Source organism: Diaphorina citri, unplaced genomic scaffold (genome assembly GCF_000475195.1).
Source record: "Diaphorina citri unplaced genomic scaffold, Diaci psyllid genome assembly version 1.1 scaffold1071, whole genome shotgun sequence".
NCBI classification, from domain to species: domain Eukaryota; kingdom Metazoa; phylum Arthropoda; class Insecta; order Hemiptera; family Psyllidae; genus Diaphorina; species Diaphorina citri.
In genome coordinates this window covers 28,561-55,332 of record NW_007378500.1, presented here as the reverse complement: position 1 = coordinate 55,332, position 26,772 = coordinate 28,561, and the positions used below count along the sequence as shown (strand labels likewise).

General features: G+C 39.2%; 4 protein-coding genes across 5 annotated transcripts; all 4 read right to left on the bottom strand.

Moving 5' to 3' along the window:
• Positions 1-1,505: 1,505 nt before the first annotated feature.
• LOC103514032 (pupal cuticle protein-like) lies at positions 1,506-7,860 on the bottom strand. Its single transcript, XM_017446052.2, has 3 exons — positions 7,720-7,860; positions 6,195-6,782; positions 1,506-2,220 (listed from the first exon to the last, which is right to left on the bottom strand). The coding sequence occupies exons 1-3, from the start codon at positions 7,729-7,731 to the stop codon at positions 1,552-1,554; spliced, it is 1,269 nt and encodes a 422-aa protein (XP_017301541.1). The 5' UTR covers positions 7,732-7,860; the 3' UTR covers positions 1,506-1,551.
• Positions 7,861-8,805: 945 nt separating this feature from the next.
• Positions 8,806-10,339, bottom strand: LOC103514025 (cuticle protein 12.5-like). Of its 2 annotated transcripts, XM_026827086.1 has the most exons (3): positions 10,191-10,339; positions 9,189-9,512; positions 8,806-9,152 (listed from the first exon to the last, which is right to left on the bottom strand). In XM_026827086.1, the coding sequence occupies exons 1-3, from the start codon at positions 10,200-10,202 to the stop codon at positions 8,931-8,933; spliced, it is 558 nt and encodes a 185-aa protein (XP_026682887.1). In that variant the 5' UTR covers positions 10,203-10,339; the 3' UTR covers positions 8,806-8,930. The 2 variants fall into 2 exon arrangements, with proteins under 2 accessions (XP_026682887.1, XP_008477113.1); XM_008478891.3 differs by having other exon boundaries at positions 8,806-9,512.
• A 2,511-nt stretch (positions 10,340-12,850) lies between these two features.
• LOC113469420 (cuticle protein 16.5-like) lies at positions 12,851-14,524 on the bottom strand. The gene is made up of 2 exons (XM_026827085.1): positions 14,432-14,524; positions 12,851-13,915 (listed from the first exon to the last, which is right to left on the bottom strand). Exons 1-2 carry the CDS (start codon positions 14,441-14,443, stop codon positions 13,034-13,036), a joined length of 894 nt encoding a protein of 297 aa, XP_026682886.1. The 5' UTR covers positions 14,444-14,524; the 3' UTR covers positions 12,851-13,033.
• Positions 14,525-16,886: 2,362 nt separating this feature from the next.
• Positions 16,887-26,121, bottom strand: LOC103514031 (adhesive plaque matrix protein-like). Its single transcript, XM_017446050.2, has 8 exons — positions 26,013-26,121; positions 23,440-24,047; positions 23,015-23,137; positions 22,387-22,478; positions 22,002-22,102; positions 20,629-21,159; positions 18,016-18,108; positions 16,887-17,753 (listed from the first exon to the last, which is right to left on the bottom strand). Exons 1-8 carry the CDS (start codon positions 26,022-26,024, stop codon positions 17,097-17,099), a joined length of 2,217 nt encoding a protein of 738 aa, XP_017301539.2. The 5' UTR covers positions 26,025-26,121; the 3' UTR covers positions 16,887-17,096.
• Between the last annotated feature and the right edge of the window lie 651 nt (positions 26,122-26,772).

Sequence of the window (26,772 nt, the reverse complement as noted above, 5' to 3'; positions counted from 1 at the left end):
ACAACCTAAACTTTAAAAGAATATGATGCCAAAAACCATGTCACCCCCATTAATTTCTTCCTCTTCTCTTTTCTCCACAGAACAAACCTTAAGGAAATCTTCAAGGAAGGGCACTTCTCCAATTGTCGATTCCATACCACCTCAGTATTTCACCCCTCTGCCATCAAACCAAGCCAGCTCCAATGTTCAAGCATACAAAACCTACGGAAACAAAACCAATGTTGTAGCAAACACAGCTCAAGTGAAAACACCCAAGCCCCAAGTTAAAGCAAGCAGAACCCCAACCCCACTGGTGTATCGGAGGAAACCAAACCGTCTTCACGAGGGAGATGTTCCAATGTTTCCAGTTGACAGTGTGAAGAAATCTCTGTCAAGGGGATCTATTACGCCCAATAGATTCTATGACGAAAGCATTCTGCCCGATGATAATCCGGTGGAATCCATTGATTCTATCAGTGCTTTGCTTGAACAATCGACAGGGAGAACACCACTCACCCCGAAAAGTACTGAGGCAAATGTCGGCAAGTGTCTGTCCAAGTATTATTGTGACTTGTGTAACATGAGCTACAAGTGTAAAGCAAGTAAGTTATCAAGTTATTTATTTATCTGTGTCAAAGTTATAATATTTATCTAGGTGATCAGCAGAGCCAGGTCAAATTCTAGCCTCAGACCGCATAAGTACCTATGTAGTATATGTACCTACTTACACCATTAATAAGAAGATATTATTATGTTAAGGCGGTCTCTTCCTGATCCCTTATTTGCTGCATCTATTTTAGTTTAGGGCGATTGCACTGCTAATAAGAAGATAAAAACAAATTTCTAGGACTTTTTCTAAACTATCTTCGGAAGAAACACAGAAATAATGCTGTGACTTTAGTCATGGTTAAATTTACTTTTTTTTCCTAAATAAGAACCTCCATATTCTTTATGTTATTTTACAAGCTGGTCCCATTCATGTAAGGATTGCTGAAGATGAACGTAAGTAATGGACCTGTACTTACTTGGAGTGATTAGACATATCTCTACCTTTTTAGATAGTATGCTCCTAGCAGTTTGTAGAACTCACTCTGTATGTCCCTCAAAGACCATCGTAGCTCAATACTAATGAACAAATTTCCCATCAAATATTCTTGAAAGTTTGCACAGGGCGGCGATATCATAACTAATTAAGGAGCGCGGTAGCGCTCCGCCCCGCCAAGTCAAGAAAATTTGACCGTCATCATTATCCGAGGTGCGATCATTGCTAGGTTTCCTTCCACTGTGCTACTTTTAAAAATAAATTTCATTGAGCCATTTGTTATTGGATTTGAAGACACCTATAAACTAGAGTCTAACACATTGTATCCGTAAGTTATGGGCTGCTGGAACCGTTTGAATTGGAAGTTTCAGGACCGGTCCTAGTTGGATTCATATATGGGCCCATTCGCCCCGGGCACCTCAGGAAGGAAGCAATCGCCATTTTCAATCCCAAACGAAGGAAATTAAATACATGGATTCCTCTGGGAGGAATATCACATTAAGCATGTTGTTGTTGTTGCTGAGGAGATCTTAGTAGTGAGAGCCGTAGTATTTTGGGGCAGCGTAGGCGTATGGGGCTGGGGCTTCGGCGTAGCTTTCGTGGTCTGGGCTGGCAGCAGCGGCAGCAGCAGACTTGGCTTTCTCGGCCAAGTGAGCGGCCTTAGCGTGGGCAACTTCTGGGGTGTCAGCCAAGAATCCACTTGGGAGGACCTTGATGTCAGCTGGGGCATGAGCGTAAGATTTGGCGTATGGGGCAGCATAAGCAGCTGGGGCTGGGGCGTAGGCTGGAGCTGGAGCGTAAGCTGGGGCTGGAGCATAAGCTGGGGCTGGAGCGTAAGCTGGAGCTGGGGCATAAGCTGGGGCAGCATAGGCAGCTGGGGCGTAAGCTGGGGCAGCTGGAGCATAAGCTGGGGCAGCATAAGCAGCTGGAGCGTAAGCTGGGGCTGGGGCGTAGGCTGGAGCTGGAGCATAGGCGGGCTTAGAAGCAACCTTAGCCTTCTCGGACAAGTGGGCGGCCTTAGCGTGGGCAACTTCTGGGGTGTCGGCTAAGAATCCACTTGGCAGAACCTTGATGTCAGCTGGGGGGGCTGCTGGTGCTGGGCCATAGCCGTAAGCTGGGCCAGCGTGTGAGTAAGGGGCATAGCCGCTGTAGCCGTTTGGGGAAGCGAAGGCACAGGCCAGGGTGGCGACGAAAGCTACCTGTAACACAAAACACAACATTCATGAATATAGGTTTTCAGGTAAAAACAGAAGGCGGTGGTTCTTAATGAAATTCAAATTTAGCTTCGTCCGACATAAAACGTACACTTAGTGCTCTTTACATAATTTCAAATTCAAATTATACAGGATTGTCTACTACACCACTAACCACTACTTATGAGAACAAAAAAAGCTTTTCGAGATATCGCAAGTCTACAATTTTCGAAAAAATCAATCCTCGGTTTGATAAAAATGGTTTACAGACTTTTTTAGTGTACATCAAAACTTCAAGAAAACCTTTCATACACCTGCCTCGATAAAAGTACTGTGAACAAAATATTCAGTGAAAATTTTTCGTCAACAATAAGGAAAAGATAGACACAGCGTTCATATGTAACGCTCTATTTTAATGTTGAACGACACGAAAATTTGAACTTTAAAATAATAAAAAAAAAAATAACTTTTGCAGAAGGATATTTCAACACATGAAAATTTCAACTTCAAAAATATGTAACAGATCACACGTTAAACTTTTATCAATCTTAGAACACAAATCTCCTAACACAGCGAAAAAAACACTTAATTCTCACGATCGAAATGATTTTTTTTTTTCGACAAATTTAAGTTTAACACTTTGAAAATTATAAAAATAAGAACACAGTTAATTTGAACAGAACTTACGAAGAATTGCATGTTGGTTGTGGGTGTGTGTTAGATTCTGGTATCCTCACGTACGGTGACTGATACTGGTAATGAATTGTGTTTGATGAGGTGATCTACATTTATATTTATACCGATAGTTTAGCCGAGCTTTGTCAAGGGCAGTTTCGTGTTTCCTCCGCAAAATAGAAGGGTGAACCACCCCCTCCCAGAGTTATTTTGTTAGAATCATGTAAATTCAATTGAGACTCGGTCAGTCCGACTCAATACTATCCAATTTCTTTTCATACTTGCGGTACATAGTATGTTACTTGAGACTTTAAAGTTCGTTAAATCGTTAAGTAGTACAAAAAATTAATGCCCATATTATTTTATTTATTAGATATCTCATTTTAATAATTTTATTAGCTGATATTTCATAATTATCAATCTCATTTTAAATTTGGTAGCGCGTCTGCCTTGTAAGCGCTAGGCCGCGGGTTCGATTCCCGCCCGGGGCGGATTTTATCCTGATGGGATAATGTTCGTTTTCGGAACGGCTGGCTTTCTCCTATCCTGTCTTCCTTCTCTCTTCGATTTCGGGACGATAAGACCCTAGCAGTTATCAGTTAAAGTTCCCTCTGTCAAACCTTTGAAAAAAAAAAAAAAAAAAAAATCATTTTAAATGTAACAATTCTGTCTAAGAAGTATGGGTATGCTGTGTCATTTTGGCAACCCAAATTTTGGGCAGCTCTGCAGCTCGTCAATAAATTTTATTGATTGTTTTTCTTTATTTACAAAGTTCAATGGTCATTCCAATAAATTAATAAATTGTCCTCTGGCGAATTTTCATGAGTCAATTAGTTTTCATCTTGTGTTAATAGACATCCACGTATTTTCTTTAACACCGAATTTATTGTCTGGTCAACATGACAAAGTTACAAAGATAGCTCTTTGTAACTCGCCAGCCTAGTGAGCTTGGAGGGTAGCGCGTCTGCTTTGTAAGTGCTCGGTCGCGGGTTCGATTTCCGCCATTGGCGAATTTTATCCTGAACGGATATGGTTCGTTCTCTTAACGGCTAACCCAAACGAGAGATTTCAAATTCTGGAGTCGAAGCTATTTTGATAGTCAGGGCCGAAATTAAATATATCAATTTCTGATCCAAATTTCGAGCTGAATCATGAAAGTGACCTTTTTAAAGCTCAAATCACCTTTCAGAATGCCTTTGTCGTTTTTGGTGCTTCCCCTATCAGAAATAGAAAGTAAAAATAACATGACGACTTTAAATATTTAAAATTTCATAGCTCCGACCCTGTTTATGAAATTGACCTCAAATATCAAAGTACTGTATTTTTCAAGTCCTTTCTTATGGTTTGTTGAAAGTTAGGGGTTCCATTTAAAAAAAAAAAAAAAAAAAAAAAAAAAAAAACCTGAGGTCTTTAGCCCCTACATGGTTTCGGCCCCCTGAAAGTTCAAAGTGTCCTCTAAGTCTAAGTAATTATTTACAAACCATTTGACCATCAGTACTGCACTTTCGTACCTAAAGCCAATCGGAAGATACAATTGTCCTCATGAGGCTGAGTGCACTCTGAATTTCAAGCACAAAGCCGTAAAACTTCGACCCCCCGGGAATCGAACCTGGGACCTCCGGTGTGCAAGTCTAGTGTGATACCCACTAGGCCATGCATGTTGCTAGTTTCAATGAAATAATCTACAACAGGGGTGGCCAGACTTTTTTTGTTGCGGTTCCCTTCTTAACTTTCAAAAGTGTTCGAGGTTCCCGTATAGCTGCGTTTACCACACTTCAAACCGATCCCGATGGATAATAATACCTATGTAGGTAACTACCTACCGAAATATTCAAAATATCTCCATTTGGTACTCAATAAAGTACATTTATTTTACACTTTTATTTTTTTCCCGGTTTTTTTTTTTGGTTCCCTCAAAATAAGCTTGCGGTTCCCTTAAAATGGGCTCGCGGTTCCCATGGGAACTGCGGTTCCCGGTTTGGCCACCCCTGATCTACAAGATCAAGTTGTTAATCTTGAATGTCTGGAGTCTTACATACTCAGCAAAGATGAAGGGGGTTCAACTTGATCTACAATATCTACATGATGCATGATATTATGACAAGTTCACTGTCAGTTGAAAGTTACGATCGATGTTGTTAATTGCCGTAGCTGTGACAGTCTAAATAAAGTACTAATAGGTACTTAATTAAAACGAAGTGAGTCTTACCTTTAGTTTGTCTGTCTATTTGTTTCGCCATAAGGCCCGTCGCAGATTGAAAGCGTAGTCGCGTGACTTCTAGTAGCTCCTTAGTCTCCTGGAAAACCAAACCTATGTAGGACTACATTTGGGGGGGGGCGAGGGAGCATGGTCACCCTCAGGCTTCATTTTTGCTCTTTTACAATGGGGGGTGGACTCGGAAAATTTGGAACCCTTTGTACTGAATCCAGTACGAGCTGTACGAGTATGTTCGGATACCAGGCCCGAACAGTCTTCAAACATTCTCAAATTCAACATATGTGGCTGTAACATGAGATTATAAATCCGGGGGTTGATTTTCTACAAATAGGCAATTCCTTACATCAAGTTACATCGTGATTGGTTTTGTGATGCTTGCCGGACAGATCCTAGGTTCGAATTTCGGAGTCGACAGAATTTTGCACTCGCAGAATGTATTGATCTCCTAACCTCATACATAATATTATTCGACTCCCTACATTGACATTTCTTTAAATTAATTATGAAAACTTCAAAACTTTTGCATGGACATATTCAACGAAATTTTCGGCCAGACCTGATCTCAGGAGATTTTTTTTTTTTAATAATTCAGGACAAAATTCCTAAACACTAATTTTGTCTTACTCTTTGTTATCATTGCTAATAATATTAATAGTTTTTGAATTTCCATCGATCTCTTGGAGTCCCTCTCCATATGGATAATGTACCTCTTCACGTAAACGTCTAAATGCTCTTACATAAACTGAGTAACTGAGGGTAGAAAAATATGTATAAGGAAAACTAGTATATCAGTTTGTTACATATAAAAATAAATACACTTTATTTTACAGTAGTTTCAGAAAAGAAAAGGGAAGAAAAATGAAACGAGAAAAGAAAGAAGGAAAGTTGAGGATAGCAGAAAAAAAAGATGTCATGCATTTTTACACCTGAATGTTTCGACTAGTACAATACACTATCTTGAGGAGAAATTGCATTGTACCCGTTTGTACCCATGAGATTCTTTGGATTCCTCTGGGAGGAATATCACATTAAGCATGTTGTTGTTGCTGAGGAGATCTTAGTAGTGAGAGCCGTAGTATTTTGGGGCAGCGTAGACGTATGGGGCTGGAGCATAGGCGTATTTGTAAGAGTGGCTCTCGTAGTCTGGGTTGGCAGCAGCAGCGGCAGCAACGTAACCCTTGGCAACTTCATGGGCAGCCTTGGAGTGGGCAACTTCTGGGGTGTCAGCCAAGTATCCGTTGGGCAGGACGGAGATGTGGGCTGGTCCGTAAGCGTAAGCTCCGGCGTAAGCCTTGGCGTATGGGGCAGCGTATGGAGCAGCGTATGGGGCTACGTAGGCAGCAGAGTATGGGGCAACATACTTGGCTGGGGCAGCGTAGGCAACTGGAGCGTAAGCTGGGGCAGCGTAAGCGACTGGAGCGTAAGCTGGAGCAGCGTAAGCGTATGGGGCTGGAGCGTAGGCAGCCTTGGAAGCAACCTTAGCCTTCTCAGCCAAGTGAGCGGCCTTAGCGTGAGCAACTTCTGGGGTGTCGGCTAAGAATCCGTTGGGCAGAACCTTGATGTCAGCTGGGGCATGAGCGTAAGCTCCGGCGTATGCTGGGTAAGCACCATAGGCGTATGGGGCGTAGGCGCTTGGGGAAGCGAAGGCACAGGCCAGGGTGGCGGCGAGAACGACCTGTAAAACAGAAGATATTAAATTAGGAACTTTATTCCATTTTGCTGATGGATTCTGTGATTCTGTTGGATAGATTTATTCTTGTGGGTTTTCTGATGTTTACGATTTGTGCTTACGTAGGTGATGCGATTTTTAGTTATCTACTTTAGGGCGCCAAACTCGGCAATATGAGCGACAGTAAAATTTTAGTACGCGATAAAAATGACCGAAATTCTTTAATCTCACAAAATCCACCAAATTTTTTACAATAAAATTTTTATGTGATCAATTGATCACAGACAAGGAAAAAAGTTTAATCTAAGGTAAAGTTTAAAAATGTTTGAACTTTACAACCGATTTGGAGGAAATGTATGAGAAAATAATTGTTAATTATTTGTATTTGTGACTTGTTTTTCAACATGGATTCGATTTATTTAAAATTCGACAATAATGAAATATTTGATAGTAAATTTTCAAAGACCGTTTTGGGATTAAGGTTTAGATTTGGAAACAAGATAATAAAACTATTAACAATCACATAAAATGTTTTACACTAATTTTTAACAAACGAACTCCATTAAATGACGAGGTAGCAATACTTTGTTGGAAATATTGACGAAACTTGAAATTAAAACTTGAGTATTAATCTTGAAATTCAGACTGTCGAGTGAGGACTGAAGACAGACAGTCCCTTTATTTCAACAGTACAATATAGCACCACTTTTATAGACTTTAGTATCGAACGACTTATCGAATGGCTTTTGGAGAAAAAACAGTTTCAAGATTTCGAATTAAATTTCCGAGTCATTACTTCTGATAGGTTAAATGGATAACACATTTTCCAAAGTCACATTTCAGTAACCATTACACTTCACGGTACACGACTTGAATAAAATTGTTAAGTAAAAATAATTTGAACTTTTTTTTAAACTTAAAAAAGTATTCAACTATAACTTACGGCGAAATGCATGGTGGGTTGTTGTGGTTTAGAATCTGGTATCCTCACGTCAGGTGACTGATACTGGTAATGAATCGTGATAGACCGGTGGTTTAACTTTTATATTTATACCTTCGCTTATTCGAGCTTTGTCAAGGGCACTTTTTTTTAATTATCTACATTATACAACGTGAGGTCCATTGATCCACACACCTCCTTAATTATTCAAAGAATCTCGTCGGTTTTAAACCAATTTGGAATTCGATACAAAGTGGAATTTGAATTTGTTTTCCTGAAAGGTTTCGTAAATAAGTGTAACGTGCTGGTAATATGAAAGGAAGAACTTGAAGCCTTGGTTACAACATTGGTGTTGGTAGGCTCTGCTGTCAATCGGATTTCGTGTCGAATTACAATGTGAGCAACAAAGACAACTGAAATGAGCGTAAAGTTTGAATTTCATTGTGACAAGATTTTGAAAATAGGAGCTGGAAATAATCTGTGCCCATGTGATTATTGGAGAACTTCTCAGAATTGTCAGAAAGGCTGGGATTTCAAACTGAGCCATGAGAGGAAGCTAGAATGTCTAATAATACCAATCTTTTTTTTTACCGAGAATTTTGAAGCAGGAATGCTCGGTAAGTCGCAACCTCGCCTCGCAACTAGGAATTTTTGTGCGTGAGACTAATACTGGATGCTGAAATTTTCACAGGAGCTGGTGCGTATCTAGACCATTACGGCATCTGGTGAATGCAATAACTCCGTCATATAAAGACAAATACTTTCAAGTATTAGTCATAAATGTCATAATTATGAGCTGATCAGGCTTTATGCCACATTACCTTTTTCGGTCGGATTTTCATTTTCCATCAGGTTCTCAGTTGTATGATATCTATGTAGAACGATACCATAAATGTCATACACTCTTTGTTTTCATGAAAGTGCAACTCACCTACGATCAACCTAACAAATTTATAGTGGGAGTAATAGAAATATTGCTAGCTAAAAGATAAACAAAGGAACAAAAGACATATTTTATCGAAATAATTCAATTTATAGGGTTTATTTTGTTTGAATTGAAATAGAAGAAGAGAAGAGACTAGGCAGTTATTAAATGTAATTTTTGGTTTGTACAATGCACTATCTAAAGAAATTGCATTGCACTGTTTTGTACTCATGAGATTCTTTGGATTCTTTCGACAGCAATGTCACATGTGGTGGTTGCTGAGGAGATCTTAAGGGTGAGAGCCGTAGTACTTTGAAGCACCGTAGGCGTATGGGGCGTAAGCTCCATCGTAATATTTGCCGTATGGGGCGCCATATCCATAGTATGGGGCAGCGTATCCATAAGAGTATGGGGCTACATATTTGGCTGGGGCAGGAACGACTACTGGCTCGACAACTTTGGCTGGGGCAGCATAGACCACGGGTTCGACAATTTTGGCTGGAGCAACATAGGCAGCTGGGGCGACAATTTTGGCTGGAGCAGCGTAAGCATAGGCTTTGTAGGCGTAGGCGGCCTCGGCGGCATCCTTAGCAGCGACTTCAGCCTTGGCGGTCAAGTGAGCGGCCTTGGCTTGGGCAACATCTGGAGTGTCGGCTAAGAATCCGTTGGACTTGACGACAATTGGTGCTGGTGGATCGTAAGCTTTGATCACTACTGGAGCGGCTTTGACGTACTCTACGGGAGCGTAGGAGTAGCCGTAAGAGCCGCCATAATAACCGCCATGGCCACCATAGTAACCGCCGCCATATGGGGCATAACCGTAGCCGCTAGGGGAAGCGAAGGCACAGGCCAGGGTGGCGACGAAAGCTACCTGTAACAAGAAACACAACATTTAGAACTTGATACAAATATTAAAAAGTTGGATAACTTTTAAGGACATTTTGACAAGACACATGGTAACAATCATTTCCCTTTCATATAAATATTATCATTTCCCTCTTGATTTAAAACTTATTGCAAAAACAAATCAATGACCATTTGCAGATTTGTTTGGTTAGTAATCTATGTGTAAGCTGTAACTGCTGTAAGTAATCTAGGTAAATATTAAACTCTGTAGACTTAAACTCAACGCATTATTTGATGGAAAAGGTTTAATAGGTTAACAAAAGCAAAGGACAGCTGTAAACTAGACTGATATATGATAAGTTATTTGAGGGACTACTGTAACAGTTTCCTCTATAGCTGTGTTCACACATAGGCCGTCGAACGATGTCGACTGAAACCGTCCACACTGCCTCGACAACATAGATTCACTTCGTCCATCGATATCGATCCGTCTACTATGTGTGGACACAACTTTAGGTTATTGTTCTTAAACAAAAGTACTGAACTTGATTAAATTAAGTAATAAAAAACTGAAGAACTTGTGTATAGAAGGTATGACTTTAAGATGGATTAGTCTTTCTGAAATCTTTAAATTATTGTTGAACACAAAAAGCACTGCACTTGATTGAATTAACAAAGAAAAAGAACTGCATGGTGAACTTACAAAGAACTGCATGGTGGTTGTATGTGGTCTATGGATTTTGGTATCCTCACTTCAAATGACTGATACTGGTAATGATAAATGTTGGATGAAATGCTCTGCATTTATACTCTTATGCCTCCTCAGCTGAGCTTTGTCAAGGGCGGTTTCATGATTCTTCCCTATCTTGGTTGCATATGATTCCACCTTTTTACTTTCCTTATCCTATAACAAGGAAAGAAATTAATGGTTTCGAAAAATGTTCGATGGTCAGCTTTAAGTGCCCAAACAGGTTTTGAGGTCCCAGACAGAGCCTATATCCCAAGTTTCAGCCATTGATCCGTGTGTCTGAAAACAAAGTATCTAGAGAACCGTAAAGGTGTCCAAACATAGTCGACGCCCGTCGATCGACATTGATCGATGATCGATCGACGGCCGCTCGACTATGTGTAAACAGTGGACTCACCTTAAGAACTAGAGACTTGAAATTTGGTATGTACGTAGTCCAAGAATGAGACAAGTATGCAACACGAAACTTTTGGTTAAGGTCGGCGAAACTGTTGGCGTCATAATGGAAACTTTTTAGCGGATTTCATCTGTACTTTGCCTATGGTTGGACTAGGATAAGGAAAGTCGTGTGATGTTCACACCAGATTTTTTGAATATGCATTAAGAAATTATCAAGTGCAAGTTTCTATTAAAGTTCATTAATCGCCTGATTAGGAGATGAACATGAACTTGGTATTATTCATCATAAGTTGCGTGCCAGAGTGTTGAGTGAGGTCGTGTGAACTGGTTCTCATTATGAATTCCTATGTCATGTCAACATCTGGCATGGAAGTATGTATATCAATATTATTATGTATTATCAATGGTGCTTGGTCATTTCATGTCTGCTTGCTTTTAGTGTATTTAATATAATAAATTATGATATGGTGATCATCTAAGTTGGCTTTACAAAGTCTTGGATGCTTATTCAGGAGAAAAGCATTTTCAGAGAACCGCTTCTTTAGTTTCCTAGTTCCTACTCTAATAGGTACTCTCTTGGGGTACTCGTGCGAACAGCATTCCTAACCAGTCTCAAAAGAGCTGCATACAACTTTATATTGTTTGTTTATATAAAATTATATAAAATATATAAAATTAAGTATGTTTAAGATTTTTTTATGTGTTTTTATTTTTTTTTTTTTCAATGTATAATGGATGTATCCGTCAAAAAAAGTAAAAAAAAAAAAAAAAAAAAAAATAATAATATTGGATCATGGATCAATTCATGCTATGTCTTGTCGTACAACTACACTGAGAAAAAAAGTGATGGGGTGCCACAAGTTTATGAAACTTAGGGTGCAAGAACTCTACCATTGAGTTATTTCGATGGTGCCTGATGATCATAGTGTGCACTGTGCACGCTACTTACGGTATATTAAAAAGTTGAAAACTCGTTGTGCAATATGGTCTTTTGTCTTCAATGTTTGAGAATCGGAGTCATCACTGGTTTGCACTACCCGGTATAGTTTTTCTTAGCCAACCCTGTATATCGTGAAAAATTCCGTGGGAAATTGATTTAGCCTTTTTTTTCGTTCAGCAACAAGCAGAGAGTAGTTTTTTTTTCTTTTTTCGTAATTCTTTTGTCTCGGAATGATGGAGCTTTGCATAGCTAGCAAATCGTTCCACTTACCTGCTGATTACTGTCATGTGAACTTCTTTTTTGTTCAGTTTACTCACATTTCTTCCTGGTCCAAAATATGTAGTTGCAATGATTCTATATATGTTTTGTTGTATATTGTAAAATCAAGGACATTTCGACCAAAATCCGACTGAATACTCGACGGCTATGGACAATTCTAAATCTCTGTTTCATATTTATGATTTTTATGAATGTTGAATTCATAAATATGAATTTATGAGTGTTTTCTCTGTACTCCACTAGGAAAATATTGAACCCGAAACTACAGTATACAATCCCGTGACGTGGATAAAATAGTTCTTCTGAAATCGAGGCTATTATTTAAGGGGGATGGGGTCATTATCAAGACTATTTTATTAATATTCATTATAGTGATTATCAAGACTTTCTTCTTCTCTGAATAATTTGGACAGACAGACATTTTCAATATTTTGGTTTTATAGGTGAAAGGAGAAGGAGATCTATGATTCTATGTTGATAACATTTATAACTTTAGGGGAAAGGCCATCCAAATCAAACCACTGGGGAAAGAATTGTGTCCATTCCTAAATCCACCATTCTCTGTAACCTGATGTTTACTTAAAATAACTATGGTTGAAACTTTTAAAGATCATTCCTTAATCAATGTAATTTTTCCTTTGATTTCAGGTAAGATCTTGAGCTATCGTGAATCGTAGGATAAAGAAATTGCTGAACGGTAAGACCAAATTATCTTACGTTGCTCTTTTTCCGCCGTAAGTGACAAGCCTTTTATGTCATGTCGATGAGCATTAGTGGCTTAAACTGAGCTGCTTGATGCAAAAACGACTAATAACCTACATAACTCTTATGGCCTATAAGTCTTTTTTGCGTCAAACCTCTAAATTATGAGCTTTCAACCCAATAACGGATGATGTACTCCAAGAAACTATAGACCTAAATTCGCCTAAGCTAAGAATTCGTGAAATTGTGTAAGCCGTAAGCGCTTGCTGAGGTTAAAATATTAACAAGACAGCATTTAGTTTGTTTTACATACAAAATAAATACATTTTATTTTACATTTGTATCGAGTATAGGAAGAAAGTAACACTTGTTACAGACTAAAGAGGTGTGTCCTGAGTATTTACATTGCCCTTTAGCTTGTACACTACCTTCAGGACTTGAGAATAGGAAGGAATACAATTCTGTCAATTTGACCATCTCAGTAGTGAGAGTCGTAGCTTTTGGAGACCTCATAGCCGTATGGGGCAGCGTATCCGTAGCTCTTTGGGGCGTAAGCGTATTTGTACTCTTCGCTGTCGTAGTCTGGGTTGGCAGCAGCAGCGGCAGCAACGTAGCTCTTGGCAACTTCATGGGCAGCCTTGGCGTGGGCAACTTCTGGGGTGTCAGCCAAGTATCCGTTGGGCAGAACGGTGATTTGGGCTTGTTCGTAAGCGTATCCCTTGGCGTAAGAGTATGGGGCAGCGTATGCAGCAGAGTATGGGCTTACATATTTAGCTGGGGCAGAGTATGAAGAGACATAGGAGACTGGGGCGGCTTCATACTTTACTGGAGCAGCGTACACGGCTGGGGCAGAATAGACAGCTGGGACTTCGTATTTTGCTGGGGCAGCATAGACAGCAGCTGGAGCAGCATATTTAGCTGGGGCAGCATAGACAGTTGGAACTTCGTATTTGGCTGAGGCAGCATAGACAGCTGGTACTTCGTATTTGGCTGGTACTTCGTACTTAACTGGGGCAGCATAGACAGCAGCTGGAGCAGCATACTTGGCTGGGGCAACGTAGACGGCTGGAGCAGAGTATGAAGAGACATAGGAGACTGGGGCGGCTTCATACTTTACTGGGGTAGCATACACCGCTGGGGCAGAATAGACCGCTGGTACTTGGTATTTGGCTGGGGCAGCATAGACTGCTGGCACTTCGTACTTGGAGACATAAGAAGAGACGTAGGATACGGGGGTTTCATATTTGACTCCAGAGACATAGGATACTGGAGCCTCATACTTTGCTGGAACAGCGTAAGAGCTTGGACCGTAGGCGCTTGGAGCAGCCAAGGCACAGGCCAGGGTGGCGACAAAAGCTATCTGTAACACAAAACAAACAAATAAAAAATAAATAACATAAAACAAAAAAATCACATTATAATTATCTCCAAATCTGGTAAAATTTCTAAAAGATACATAGCTAATTAGCTATCAAAAATCGAAAGTATTTGACCACTCTTCTTTTCCTAATAGAATGTACTGACAATGGCAATGCAAAATTTTAACAAAAGTAGAGCGAATCAAAGGAAAAATTGTAGAGAACTCCCATTTGAAATTAAAATTAGGACTTTATAACTGTGCATGACTGCTCATCACAAATGTTTTTTTTTTTTTTTCTGAGCTCGGATCATAACCACCAACGTCTTGATCCGAACTACACTGTCCTAACCACTACACCACTGAGGTTGGTAATTTAGATAAAGCGTATTGAAAATTAAATCACATAAAAGTTCACAAATCACTAGAAATCTAGAAAATTGGCATCTCCATTATTTGAGCACTTGGAAAATGGTCTAAAAATAAAAGCACTAATTTTAGTTTTAATTAAGAACTTACGAAGAATTGCATGGTGGTTGTGTGTGTGGATTATGGATTCTGGTATCCTCACGTACGGTGACTGATACTGGTAGTGAATTATTTTTGATGAGGTCAGCATTTTATATTTATATCTTTCCAAACCAAAGCTTTGTCAAGGCCAGGTTTTTGTTTCCTCCTTGCTATACTAGGGTTGTTTTAATTCCACCCCTACTATTATGAAATTGGAGAAAAAAAGAGGTTTTTTCTCAATTTTCTACAGGGTGTATGTATGCGTGGGAAAGCTCTATAGTTAGGACTGTGAGTAAAATTATTTCATGAAATTTAGTTCTTTAGATGACATGAATTGTGTGTTTATGTTTTGGTTGTTCCCATTTCACTTCGTGGTCAAGTGTATGAGACTATGAGTTGAAAATGCCCAAGACGCCCGGGTTCCTGGCGGCTCTATGGACTCTTGTTAGTTAATCTGATGCTTGGAGACTGTTCGGGTTTTGTTTGCGATCGTGCTTAGAGATTACCAAATTCCGATCGTGCTTAGAGATATCGTGCTTACAGATTACTCCGATTTGAGATTGTAGATCCCAACCCTAGATACCTCAGTTTCCATCTATGTCGCCAGCCTAGTTAGCTTAGTTGGAAGTGCGTCTGCCTTGTAAGCGCTAGGCCGCGGGTTCGATTCCCGCCCGGGGCGGATTATATCCTGATGGGATAATGTTCGTTCTCGAAACGGCTGGCTTTCTCCTATCCTGTCTTCCTTCTCTCTTCGATTTCGGGACGATAAGATCATAGCAGTTACAGTTCCCTCTGTCAAACCTCTTAAAAAAGAAAAATCCATCTATGTCCAAATTCCAAATTTCAGTTTTGTACATTTTCAAGGTATGCTCGAGGTTTTCCTGGCTAGGTGTCTCTTTAAAAGTTATTTCTGACTTTTTTAGCCCTAACTCTTACTACTATTAGAGTGTTCTGCAAAGAGGCCGTTGATTTGTGGAACAACATTAAAAATCTTTGTTTTTCCCACACCTGATGAAACATCCTGTAAATGGTTCCGTAGGTAAATGCCCGATAAGGAGATGGCTTTATGAAAGAGATTGAACATTGCTGGACAATCCACTTCAATTAGTCAGCAGCTAGCTTCAGTTATGGCCAGGTGCAAGTTTCCTTTTGCTGCAAACAACTCCTACACAATGAACGGAAAACTGATTGGAGTATGAGTAATTGAAGTAATTTCTATTTCTCTAATGAATTTCATACAAAGAACTCCGACTAGGAGGGGGACTGGTGGTTCTTTGAACTGTGAAACTCTCTGAGGAAATAGTTCCTTATGACTCACCATAGAAAGGTCCCATCCAGCTTGAAATTCGTGTAGTAATCGTTCTCAAGATGATTAAGATTTGTGCCAAATTTCAGCGAAATAGGTGAGACCGTTTGCAGTCCATACGGGCCTCCCGCAGACGGGACTTCCAAAATCTAATAAGAAAATTTCTTTCATTTGTTAGTGAGTTAGTGAAATATGATCATACTTATTATGTACCTATTTCATCGAGTATTTTCCTGGTAAAATGCATTTGTGGCATCAGGAGTACGCCATTTATCTAGAATGGCCGCCACAGTAAAAAGTTCGCCGTAACTCGGCTATCGTAACTCTAATCAACCTTTTATCTCTTGCCATTTTCGTTTTATAACGCGGGAAGTTTCTTTTACAACTAACGGTGATAAACTCACATGAAGGGATAAACATTTCGATTTGCGAAAAAGTTCGTCAAAAGACCTGAAGGTGTACCTTATCCACTCGAACCCAACCCAAACTCATTCTGTAAACAATATCGAAGAGTTTTTGTCAGATCTGGAATTTACCAGGATAAATTTTCCAAGATCGAGTGTTTTGATTGTCTCCTGAGTGGAAGAAATTTAAAGAGATCGAGTTTTTTTGATTGTCTCGTCTGTGGAATGTTTACTATGAAATGTTGAAAATAAATATTATAATTGGAATATTTAAAATCCGGATATTACATAACGTGGTGTGGATCCCCCCCCCCATTTTTTTTGTAAATTTCTTCGTCTCGATTAGTTGCTATTGATCTTCAAGGTTAAAATCATTAAGTTTGTTTTTTTTTTTTTTTTTTTTTTTTTTTTTTTTTTTTTTAAAGATTAAAAAATTTATTTTTTTTTTTTTTTTTTTTTTTTTTTTTTTTTAATAGGTTTTTTTTTTAAACAAAATATTGCATTTTGTTTGGTTTTGGTTTGAATAATTCGAATTTTCTTCCTTTTCCAATTCAAAGTGGAATGTGTAACATTTTTTCTATCCTCCAGCTAGCAGAAAATGCAACCTTATGGTAAACAAAACATACATATCAGAGACATAGTGTCTCTTGATGGAAATGGCCTTTTTGTCTTGTGAAAGACTTATAACTCAAGTTATGTCTTGCAACCTCGAACTTTCAATTTAGAAATTTCGTTTTATAAAGAAAAGAAATGATTTCGTTTTATATAGAAAAAATTATAGGACATTTTATTTTACATTTTGTCAGAGAAAGACTAGGATGAGTAAACACTTGGTGTAGAGTGTCACGCATCTTTACAATGACTTGAACAATACACTTTCTTCATAAATTGCATTGGACCCGTTTTGTACTCATGGGATTCTTTGGAATATCACACTAAGCTTATAATGATTGTCGACGGGTTCTTAATGGTGAGCGCCGTAGTATTTTGGGGCGGCGTATACGTATGGGGCTGGGGCATAGGCGTATTTGTAAGAGTGGCTGTCGTAGTCTGGGTTGGCAGCAGCAGCGGCAGCAACGTAACCCTTGGCAACTTCATGGGCAGCCTTGGAGTGGGCAACTTCTGGGGTGTCAGCCAAGTATCCGTTGGGCAGGACGGTGATGTGGGCTGGTCCGTAAGCGTAAGCTCCGGCGTAAGCCTTGGCGTATGGGGCAGCATATGGAGCGGCGTATGGGGCTACGTAAGCAGCAGAGTATGGGGCAACATATTTGGCTGGGGCAGCGTAGGCAACTGGAGCGTAAGCTGGGGCAGCGTAAGCGTATGGGGCGTAAGCTGGAGCAGCGTAGGCGTATGGGGCTGGAGCGTAGGCGGCAGCCTTGGCAGCAACCTCAGCCTTGGCGGTCAAGTGAGCGGCCTTAGCGTGGGCAACATCTGGAGTGTCGGCTAAGAATCCGTCGGACTTGACGACAATTGGTGCTGGTGGATCGTAAGCGTAAGCTTTGGCGTAGCCTACAGGAGCATATGCGTATGAGGCGTATCCACCATAGTAACCGCCGTGTGGGGCGTAACCATAGCCGCTAGGGGAAGCGAAGGCACAGGCCAGGGTGGCGACGAAAGCTACCTGTAACACAAAACACAACATTTAGGGCTCCCTCTAAGAACATTATAAAATTATGACAATAATTTATTTACTAGTATGGGGTATTTTACTTGTGAGGTAATTATTGAAAAAAATTTGTTGTACTCTTTCCACACTCTAGTCAGTATTCGATTTGATGTTTTAAGAAAAACAAATGAACAAAATCAGAAATCTTTGGTTACTATTCACAAGAAAATCACTCAACTTTCTTGAATTAAAAAGTGAAAAAAATTGTAGAACTTACGAAGAACTGCATGTTGGTTTGTTGTGGTTTAGGTTCTGGTACCCTCACGTATGGTGACTGATACTGGTAATGAATTGTGTTTGATGAGGTGATCTACATTTATACCTGCTCCGCTGAGCTTTATCAAGGGCGATTTAACGTTTCCTCCTCAGTAGGGTTGTTTATAGATCCACCCATCTTACGTATTGAATGGTCGTGCATTTTAATTTCATAATATTAAATATGATTTTAGATTCACTTCACTGTTTCAACAAACCGTTTTATTGATAGGAAATATTGAACTTTTCTGTTTATTTTCCTTATCCAATACTAGGAATTACTTTCCTTACTTGTGTCCAAACATAGTCGACCTGCCGTCGATCGATATTGATGGACGGCCGTCGACTTTGTTTACACACCCTTATAAGATAAGGATCGGGTGAGATTTTTGATTGTTAAAGTCATATTTCATAAATCTTCCATCATGATGTGGTTGTGTTGTGACCGTGTACGGCGCGTACTCTGTTGACAACTTCCCCAAATTTGCACCGATGCGCGATGCACCTACCGAAAAATAACCCATTCAGGGTTTTGGTTGTGATATGAGCTATTCAGGGACCAAAATCTTCGAATAAATCTCCTTCAATGGAATCCAAATATCATGACAACTTTCCTCAAAATTTGCACCGATGCAATGTACCCAAAAAACCTATTCAGGGTTTTAGTTATGACTAGGAGCTATTCAGGGACCAAAATGTTCAAATAAAACTTTTTCAATAAAATTCAAATTATTATATGACCTTCTTTCAAGAGAGATGCCTGAGAGTGTGTGGAAAACAGTCGAATCATTGCCTAAGGCCTAAGGCAAGATCCGTGTGATTCCCAGATATAGGAATTTTAAATTGTGCTAAGCATACTTCAATGCTTGTCAAAAATATCGTTCCCCGATTATTACACCTAGATAACTTTTATGACTTGACTTGGACTCGAACCATCAATCTCCAGATCCAAAGTCCAACGCGTTAACAACTGCACCACTGAGGTTGGTACACTTTTCCTCCTCGCATCAAAAATTTTTCGCCCTTGCCCCGCGTGATATGAAATTGTGGGTTCTATGGAAAATTCATTAAATAGATTACATATGTATTCCATAAATCCCCACATTCTTGAACAGGTCTTTCCCGTTTTCTTTCCTTCTGTTTCTGTTTATTCGGCTTCTGAGATAGATACTTATTCGAGAATGAAGAAATTATGTTCTTGATCTTATTTGTAAGTGAGATAAATAATGAGCCGGCAGAAGTAATGAAGAATTCTTCATCGATTAAAGTCAATATTAATTAAAGGATTAAGTTGAGAGTATTCTTTTTAAATATAGAACAAAATCAATTGATTTTTTTACTAATCTCCTAAAAGGTGAAAAACTAGGAAATTTACTGGAATAAATGTGACTTTCTAAAGTGTCCAGATTTTAGCTTTGGTTTAAAAAAAGTTCCCTTTTCATTTTTGGCTATACATATTATAATGAATGAAAACTCTTGAATATCTTTTTTTATTAATATTTATTATAGTCTTGAATATCTTTAAAATGGCGTAGACAAAAAGTTCAAGTTTTGGCATTATCTGTCACACCTGTAGAGCTGATGTTGAAACGAGGATCTGTAAAGGTAAGTTATTATTATATTTTTCTTTGTTTGTTTAAATTATTTACCCCGTCTGGACCCCTCCCGACCCGATCTAAACATGGGAAAAGGCGAAGAAAAAGATTTCAACAGAGTAAAAATTTTACTATTATGAGGAGGTTTTTGTGAAAAATGTACATAGTGACAAATTTTAGTGGTGAGGCACTTTTTATCTCATCTTTATTAATACACCGGAATTCCAGTCTTCTTTCAGGCGAAGAAGAGTAATGAGCACGAAGACATCAAAGTGACAATTCTATGTCTCGTAAGAAAAAAAGACTTCGACTGCTTCTGGAGCTGAAGATTCTACTTAACTTATTCAGAGTACGAGGTCCAAAGAGTGCAATGAAATCAAAGGCCAATGAAAATTAATTGCTCCAAAATAGTCCACAATCATCCCGCTGAATTCGTAACCTTTGACAATACCTTTCACAGTCTATGTATACTGGAGTGACATCATGGAACCTCAGTGAAAATTGTATCCTTTGAACTTACTTAAACTCCTTTAAGATTGGTCTTGAGGGTATCTCGGGACAAATAGACATACATGCATTTCAGCGAATGTTTGTTACTCGATAACTCGAGATGGCTTAAATATTTTTAAACCAAATTTCGTAGCCTGATTCTTGATAGACTTTTCTGCTTGCTAGTCTGTGTCTGTCAAAAATGGTAGGATAAATAGAGGAAACTTCAGAAAAACAATAATGTAGGATTTGATGTACATAAAAAAAAACACATTTATTTTACACTTGCATTAGTCTGGACAGAGGAAAGGTATAGAAATCAACACTTATGAAGTGTCGATGTCATGCATATTTACATCTAAATGCTTGACTAGTACAATGCACTATCTTGAGGAGAAATTGCATTGAACCTGATTGTATCCATGAGATTCATTGGATTCCTGAGGGATGAATATCACATTAAGGATGTTGTTGTTGCTGAGGAGATCTTAGTAGTAGTATTTTGGGGCGGCGTAGGCGTATGGGGCTGGGGCATAGGCGTAGCTTTCGTAGTCTGGGTTGGCAGCGGCGGCAGCAGCAGACTTAGCTTTCTCGGCGAAGTGGGCAGCCTTGGCGTTGGCAACTTCTGGGGTGTCAGCCAAGTATCCGCTTGGGAGGACGGTGACTGGGGCAGCGCCGTAAGCGTAAGATCCAGCGTATGGAGCAGCGTATGGGGCAGCATAGGCGTATGGAGCGTAAGCTGGGGCAGCGTAGGCGTATGGGGCTGGGGCAGCGTAGGCAGCCTTGGCAGCAACCTTAGCCTTCTCGGACAAGTGAGCGGCCTTAGCTTGGGCAACTTCTGGGGTGTCGGCTAAGAATCCGCTTGGCAGGACGGTAACTGGGGCTGGGGCGGCGTAAGCTCCGGCGTATGCTGGGTAAGCACCATAGGCGTATGGGGCGTAGGCACTGTAAGCGTATGGGGCGTAGGCACTGTAGGCGCTTGGGGCAGCGAAGGCACAGGCCAGGGTGGCGGCGAAAACTACCTGTAACAAAAAACGGAAAATTCAATTTTTAATATCGACCTCTTTGCTATAATTTCTTAGTTATCGGATACTTTGTTTTATGGAAATTTAAGAGTGCTTCTTGTACATTTATCTGTTGTTAAACTTCTGATAGGTATCGAGATATAGCTGAAACTTTTTATCTGAAAACTAATCATTTTGCGCAAATATTGCAGAACTTTTTAGTGTTACAAAATGAAAATTATCTAACAACTCATGTAAGGTTGACTATAATATTTTTCTTTTATTAAACAATGAATCCAAATTTTGTTTACTCCTATGCTTCTTACTATCACAATATCACATGAAATTTTACTGCCTGGAAAAGGTAACTTCTATTTTGGATATACGAGAAAAGAAAGATTGAAAATTGTTGAAGCCATTAAATATTACTTTAAAATCAACGAAAATTCACTTGGATATACGAATTTTTAGAAGTCGTTAAAAAAATCCAGCATACACTAGTTCACTATTGGGTTACAAATTTTATCTAGTCAACAGTATTAACAGATATTAATGAAATGTATTATTTTGGCCCTTAAATTTCATAGTAATCCGATTTTAATTCAATCCTACGTTTTCCTCAAAAAATCACAACGAAATCAGGGAGCTTGAAAAATCGATCATACAAAATCAAACAAAACACTTTGGACTTTTTTTAGGGTTTAACTTTTTACTTGAAGTCTTAAAAAAAAAAAAAAAAAAAAAAAATGAACTTAAGTTGAAATAAAGAAAAACTTAGGAGTACGTTAAACTTAAAATAGTTTACACAAAACTAATAGTTGTTCACAGATAACTAATTTAAAAGAACTTGAATAACTTACGGCGAATTGCATGGTGGGTTTGTTGTGTGTTTCTGGTATCCTCACGTACGGTGACTGATACTGGTAATGAATTGTGTGTTGATTTAGGGGTTCCAACATTCCTATTTATACTCGAGCTTCGTCAAGGGCAGCTTGTCTTTCCGCCATGAAAATGGAGGGGTGACCCAAGGGGTCCACCCTTTTTGGAAGAAAAAAAAACGCGAAATTTGCTATGTAATCTTTGTCGATTGAATTTTTGTTCATTGCATATGAGGAACTCATTTTATTACCAAGTCAATGACCAGTCTGGAAAAGTACTCCGAACTGAGGGTCGGACAAATTATTCATAAATCTAATTGAAGGATTTTATTCATGAAGGCCCTAACCTTGCCTGGACCCTTTTTACCTGCTAGTGTACAGTGATTTGTCTCAGGCCCTCCACAAACGTCACGGTCGCCGGACAAACTTGGACAGCATAATGCTGTCCACTCGGCCTGCCTGCGGAGGGGTAAACCTATTGCGTCATCCAACAAACTCACGCTCCGGTAAATGGTCTGTTTTTCCTCAGCATGGATCCTTTGGGGAATAGTGTACTTTATCGGTCTAATGCTCTAATGATTTTGAAAACTGAGGTCTCATCCTGTAGACTTGAACTCTCTCTCTCTCTCTCTCTCTCTCTCTCTCTCTCTCTCTCTCTCTCTCTCTCTCTCTCTCACACACACACACACATACACACACACACACACACACACACCTTCCTGTAATCTTGTCATATTGGATTTTCGATTCTGTGCCGGTAGTAGATCCAGTCCCTGCCACACGACCCCTTAAAGTGCTGTCGAAACTGCACCAATTGGACATCTTTATAATCGTAATTGTCCTGCTAAAATATGTTCAATGTTTTATCTGAATTTCAATAAACAGATTCAGTGCATGTTAACTCATGACTGGAACTACCCGACCTATCAAGGGATGGCGGAAACCAGCCAGGTGATATCACACAGTTTCTTAAAAAAGAAGCAAATATGGGACGCATATTCTCTTGTAGACCCTTGGGGAATGAAGCAAATATGGTACCCTGATTCCGTTGTAGACCCTTGGGCAAGAGGCAAATTTGGGACGCTTGGGTAGATTCCCTAGCAAGTTCAAATATTAACCTGAACACAAATCATCAATCAATACACATCACTGTACACTTTCATGTATACTGGAAACTGATATAGCTACTTACCGATTTGGATGACAAAAGAATATCTCTGTCTCAGAAACTTCTCCCGCTTTGACGCTCCTCTCCCTTCAACCAATAATTTTGAAATATTGGCTCATTGATTCTCTGATGTTGTTTTTTTTCCATTCGGAATGCCTATGTGTGACTTTTTCCAGAGCAAGAATTAAAGTGGTTTAAATTCTTTGAAGAATTCAAAGTAACTAAATAACATGATAGCCATGATTCTCTTACACTACGCGGGTATCTAACCCTTGGGGTTTGTACTCATATTTTGTCACGATCTCATACAGACTTACTCGTAATGGAGATTGCCTGTCGTAGTCTGGGTTGGCAGCAGCAGCGGCAGCAACGTAACCCTTGGCAACTTCATGGGCAGCCTTGGAGTGGGCAACTTCGGGGGTGTCAGCCAAGTATCCGTTGGGCAGGACGGTGATGTGGGCTGGTTCGTAAGCGTAACCCTTGGCATAAGCTCCAGCGTATGGGCCACCGTAAGACCCATACTTGGCTGGGGCAGCATATGCGGCTGGAGCGTAGGCAGCTGGGGCGTAAGCTGGAGCAGCATAGGCGTATGGGGCTGGACCGTAACCTGCACCAGAGTAGCCGTATCCACCCTTGGAAGCAACCTTAGCCTTCTCAGACAAGTGGGCAGCCTTAGCGTGGGCAACTTCTGGGGTATCAGCTAAGAATCCGTTTGGCAGAACAGTGATTGGTGCAGGTGGGTCATGGACGTAAGCTCCAGCGTAAGCTGGTCCACCATATGGGTAATGGCCATAGGCACCATAGCCACCATAACCGCTTGGGGAAGCGTAGGCACAGGCCAGGATGGCAACGAAAGCTACCTGTAACACAAAACACAACATTTAGATTAATATTTAGAACTAATTTCAAAAACAAATCGATGACAATTTGCAGATCTGTTTGGGTAAATTCAGTAGATTAAGTACTCGTATTTGTAGAGGATTGGAATTTGAAATAATTCCTGTAAGTTATTTAGGTAAAAATATTATACATATGTAAAAAATGTAAATGCAGTTTCTTTGTGTTATTATATCACAACTTTGGTGTTCACTGCAGTATTGTAGGATTTTTCCCAATATCTCAATAATCCTAATATCCAATGTTTACCTATTATGCTGGCACCGGTCACTATGTGCATTTATATGTCATAGCTACTCATTTTCCTCACGAGGCTGAGTGGGCCCCGCAACATCCAGTCACGGAGTCAATCATTTGCTTGATATAAATTTCTTGACCCCGCCGGGAATTGAACCCGGGTCTCCCGCGTGCAAGGCGAGTGCAGTGACCACTATGCCATGAGAGCTGACTAAAAATATTATAAACCAAGTACAATCTCAACTCAATCAATATCTAAAATAACACGAACATTTTAACTCCTGTCAACAGTCTTTTTTTCGTATAATGGACTTCGTTTCGTATAATCGTTCCCGCCATATAGGATAGTCCTTTAAGACAGGAGGTTGTACACATATTTTGAGTGCTTATGAATATTTAAGTTACAAGTTCACCATTTAAAAGCTCAATAAAATTATTATTAGTGCACACATTGTACTATGGATCCTAATACTAATGCATTTGATTCTTATTACAACAAAACACGCACGGATTTTAAGTATGTTTAGGCAAAGATGTTTGATGAATGAAGCCGTTCATCACCGTAAATGTTTAAGCGTAAATGTTTATGTACAAATATAGGTCCAAGTTCAATGTACATGTGCTCTTAAATGGTTAAAGCAGAGGAAAAATGCTTAGAACATTCAAAGTTTCAGTGGGTAGAAATTTAACGTGCAGCAAAAAGTTTAGGACCGAATTTAAAGTACCCATGATATAAATGTTAAAATAATAATAGTGAAAATATTGGATAGTGAAATTCCGTTAATTTAAAATTTTAGGTTGAAGCAAATTAAAAATTGGAATTGGATAAAAGGGCTTTTTTTATTTTCTATTTTGCGGTTTTGGTCACTTTAACATTCTCATTTGCGTCGGTCGCTTAGTTCTTGTGTCGTTCGCGCCAAAAGTGCTTCTTTATAAAGTTATGAGATAGGTAACTACAAAACTTATTACCTTTATATGATACAATGGATACACGTTCCTGTATCATTGTATCATATAAAGGTAATAAGTTTTGTAGTTACCTATCTCATAACTTTATAACCTAGGATGTCTAATATAAACATATTTGATAATAAGTGCTTCTTTATATTTCTTTGAGTACAAGTGTGTGATAAAATGTTTTACTTGATTAATAAGGAGGAGGAATTTTTAAGTGTGTTAAGCATACTCAAATGCTTGTCACAAATATCGTTTCTCAATTATCACAACTAGATAAATTTTATGACTTGACTTGGACTCGAATTATCAAACTCTAGTTAACCACTACACCACTGAGGTTGGTTACTTGATTAATAACATAAAAAGGGAAAGGGTTGTTTTAACTATATTGTGTTATTTTTAGTTGAAGTTAGATTTAAAATATGCACAACGAATTTCTATTTTCCCTCACATAATTTCACTTAGCCACAAACGAGGCGCCAAAACTATTTCGACCGAACACGAACTGCGAGCACATGATTTTTTAATTTCTCAGGGATATATTTCGAAAATCAGCTAACTTGAAACTTTGTAAAATCCAAAATATTTGTTATGGTCTAACACTTGGTTCTTAAATTTTAGTTCAGAACGCGACACCGAAAAAATCACACTTTTTTCGCGAGAAAAAAAAATTACTTTCGTGGAACACTATTCTTTATTTTAAGTCTGAGAAAAATAAATTCAGAAGAACTTACGGCAAATTTCATGGCTGTTTGTTGTGGTTAACGGTATCCTCACGTCAGGTGACTGATACTAGTAATGAATTGTGTTTGATGAGGAGATCAACGTTCTCCAGTTATATTTATATGAACTTTTTCAAGCTTTATCAAGGGCATTTTTATGATTACATTATACAAGACTAGGTCGAACCATCCACCGCTCTTTGTTATTTAATGCACGGGTACACAAACAGTTATTTGCAGCGTAACCAGCATCAATCATCAGCTGATGGGTGAATATTGAAGTTGTGTGCAACGGCTGATCAAAATCCTTTTGAGCATAAAATTATCGGTTCATAACTTCTTAGTATGATAGGGGTTTAACGTTACCACAGCTGGTTTTTGGTGACGCGCGACGGAAAACTATCTCCTCATAACTCACCCAACCTGAATTGGGCCGGAAAAAACAGCACGCTACTGCCCAGAGTGTCATCCGGATACGTATACGCAACGTTGCTTAACTTCGATGATCCATTCGGAATTAGGATACATATTCAAAGTGCCTTCTCCGCTGGTGAAGGCACTTCTATAGTGCATTTCTGTTTTTCTTTAACCCCTTCCCCAATTGACCTATCCAGAAGATTTTACAGGCTGTTGAATCTCTAGAACCACAACACCTAGAAAGCTGAAATTTGGTAGGAATATTCCTTTTATGGTCTAGGTGTGCAATAAGAAAGGATTTTGCGAAAATCTAAACCGATCCTGAGATATGATCAATTTTTGATCGCTAAAATAA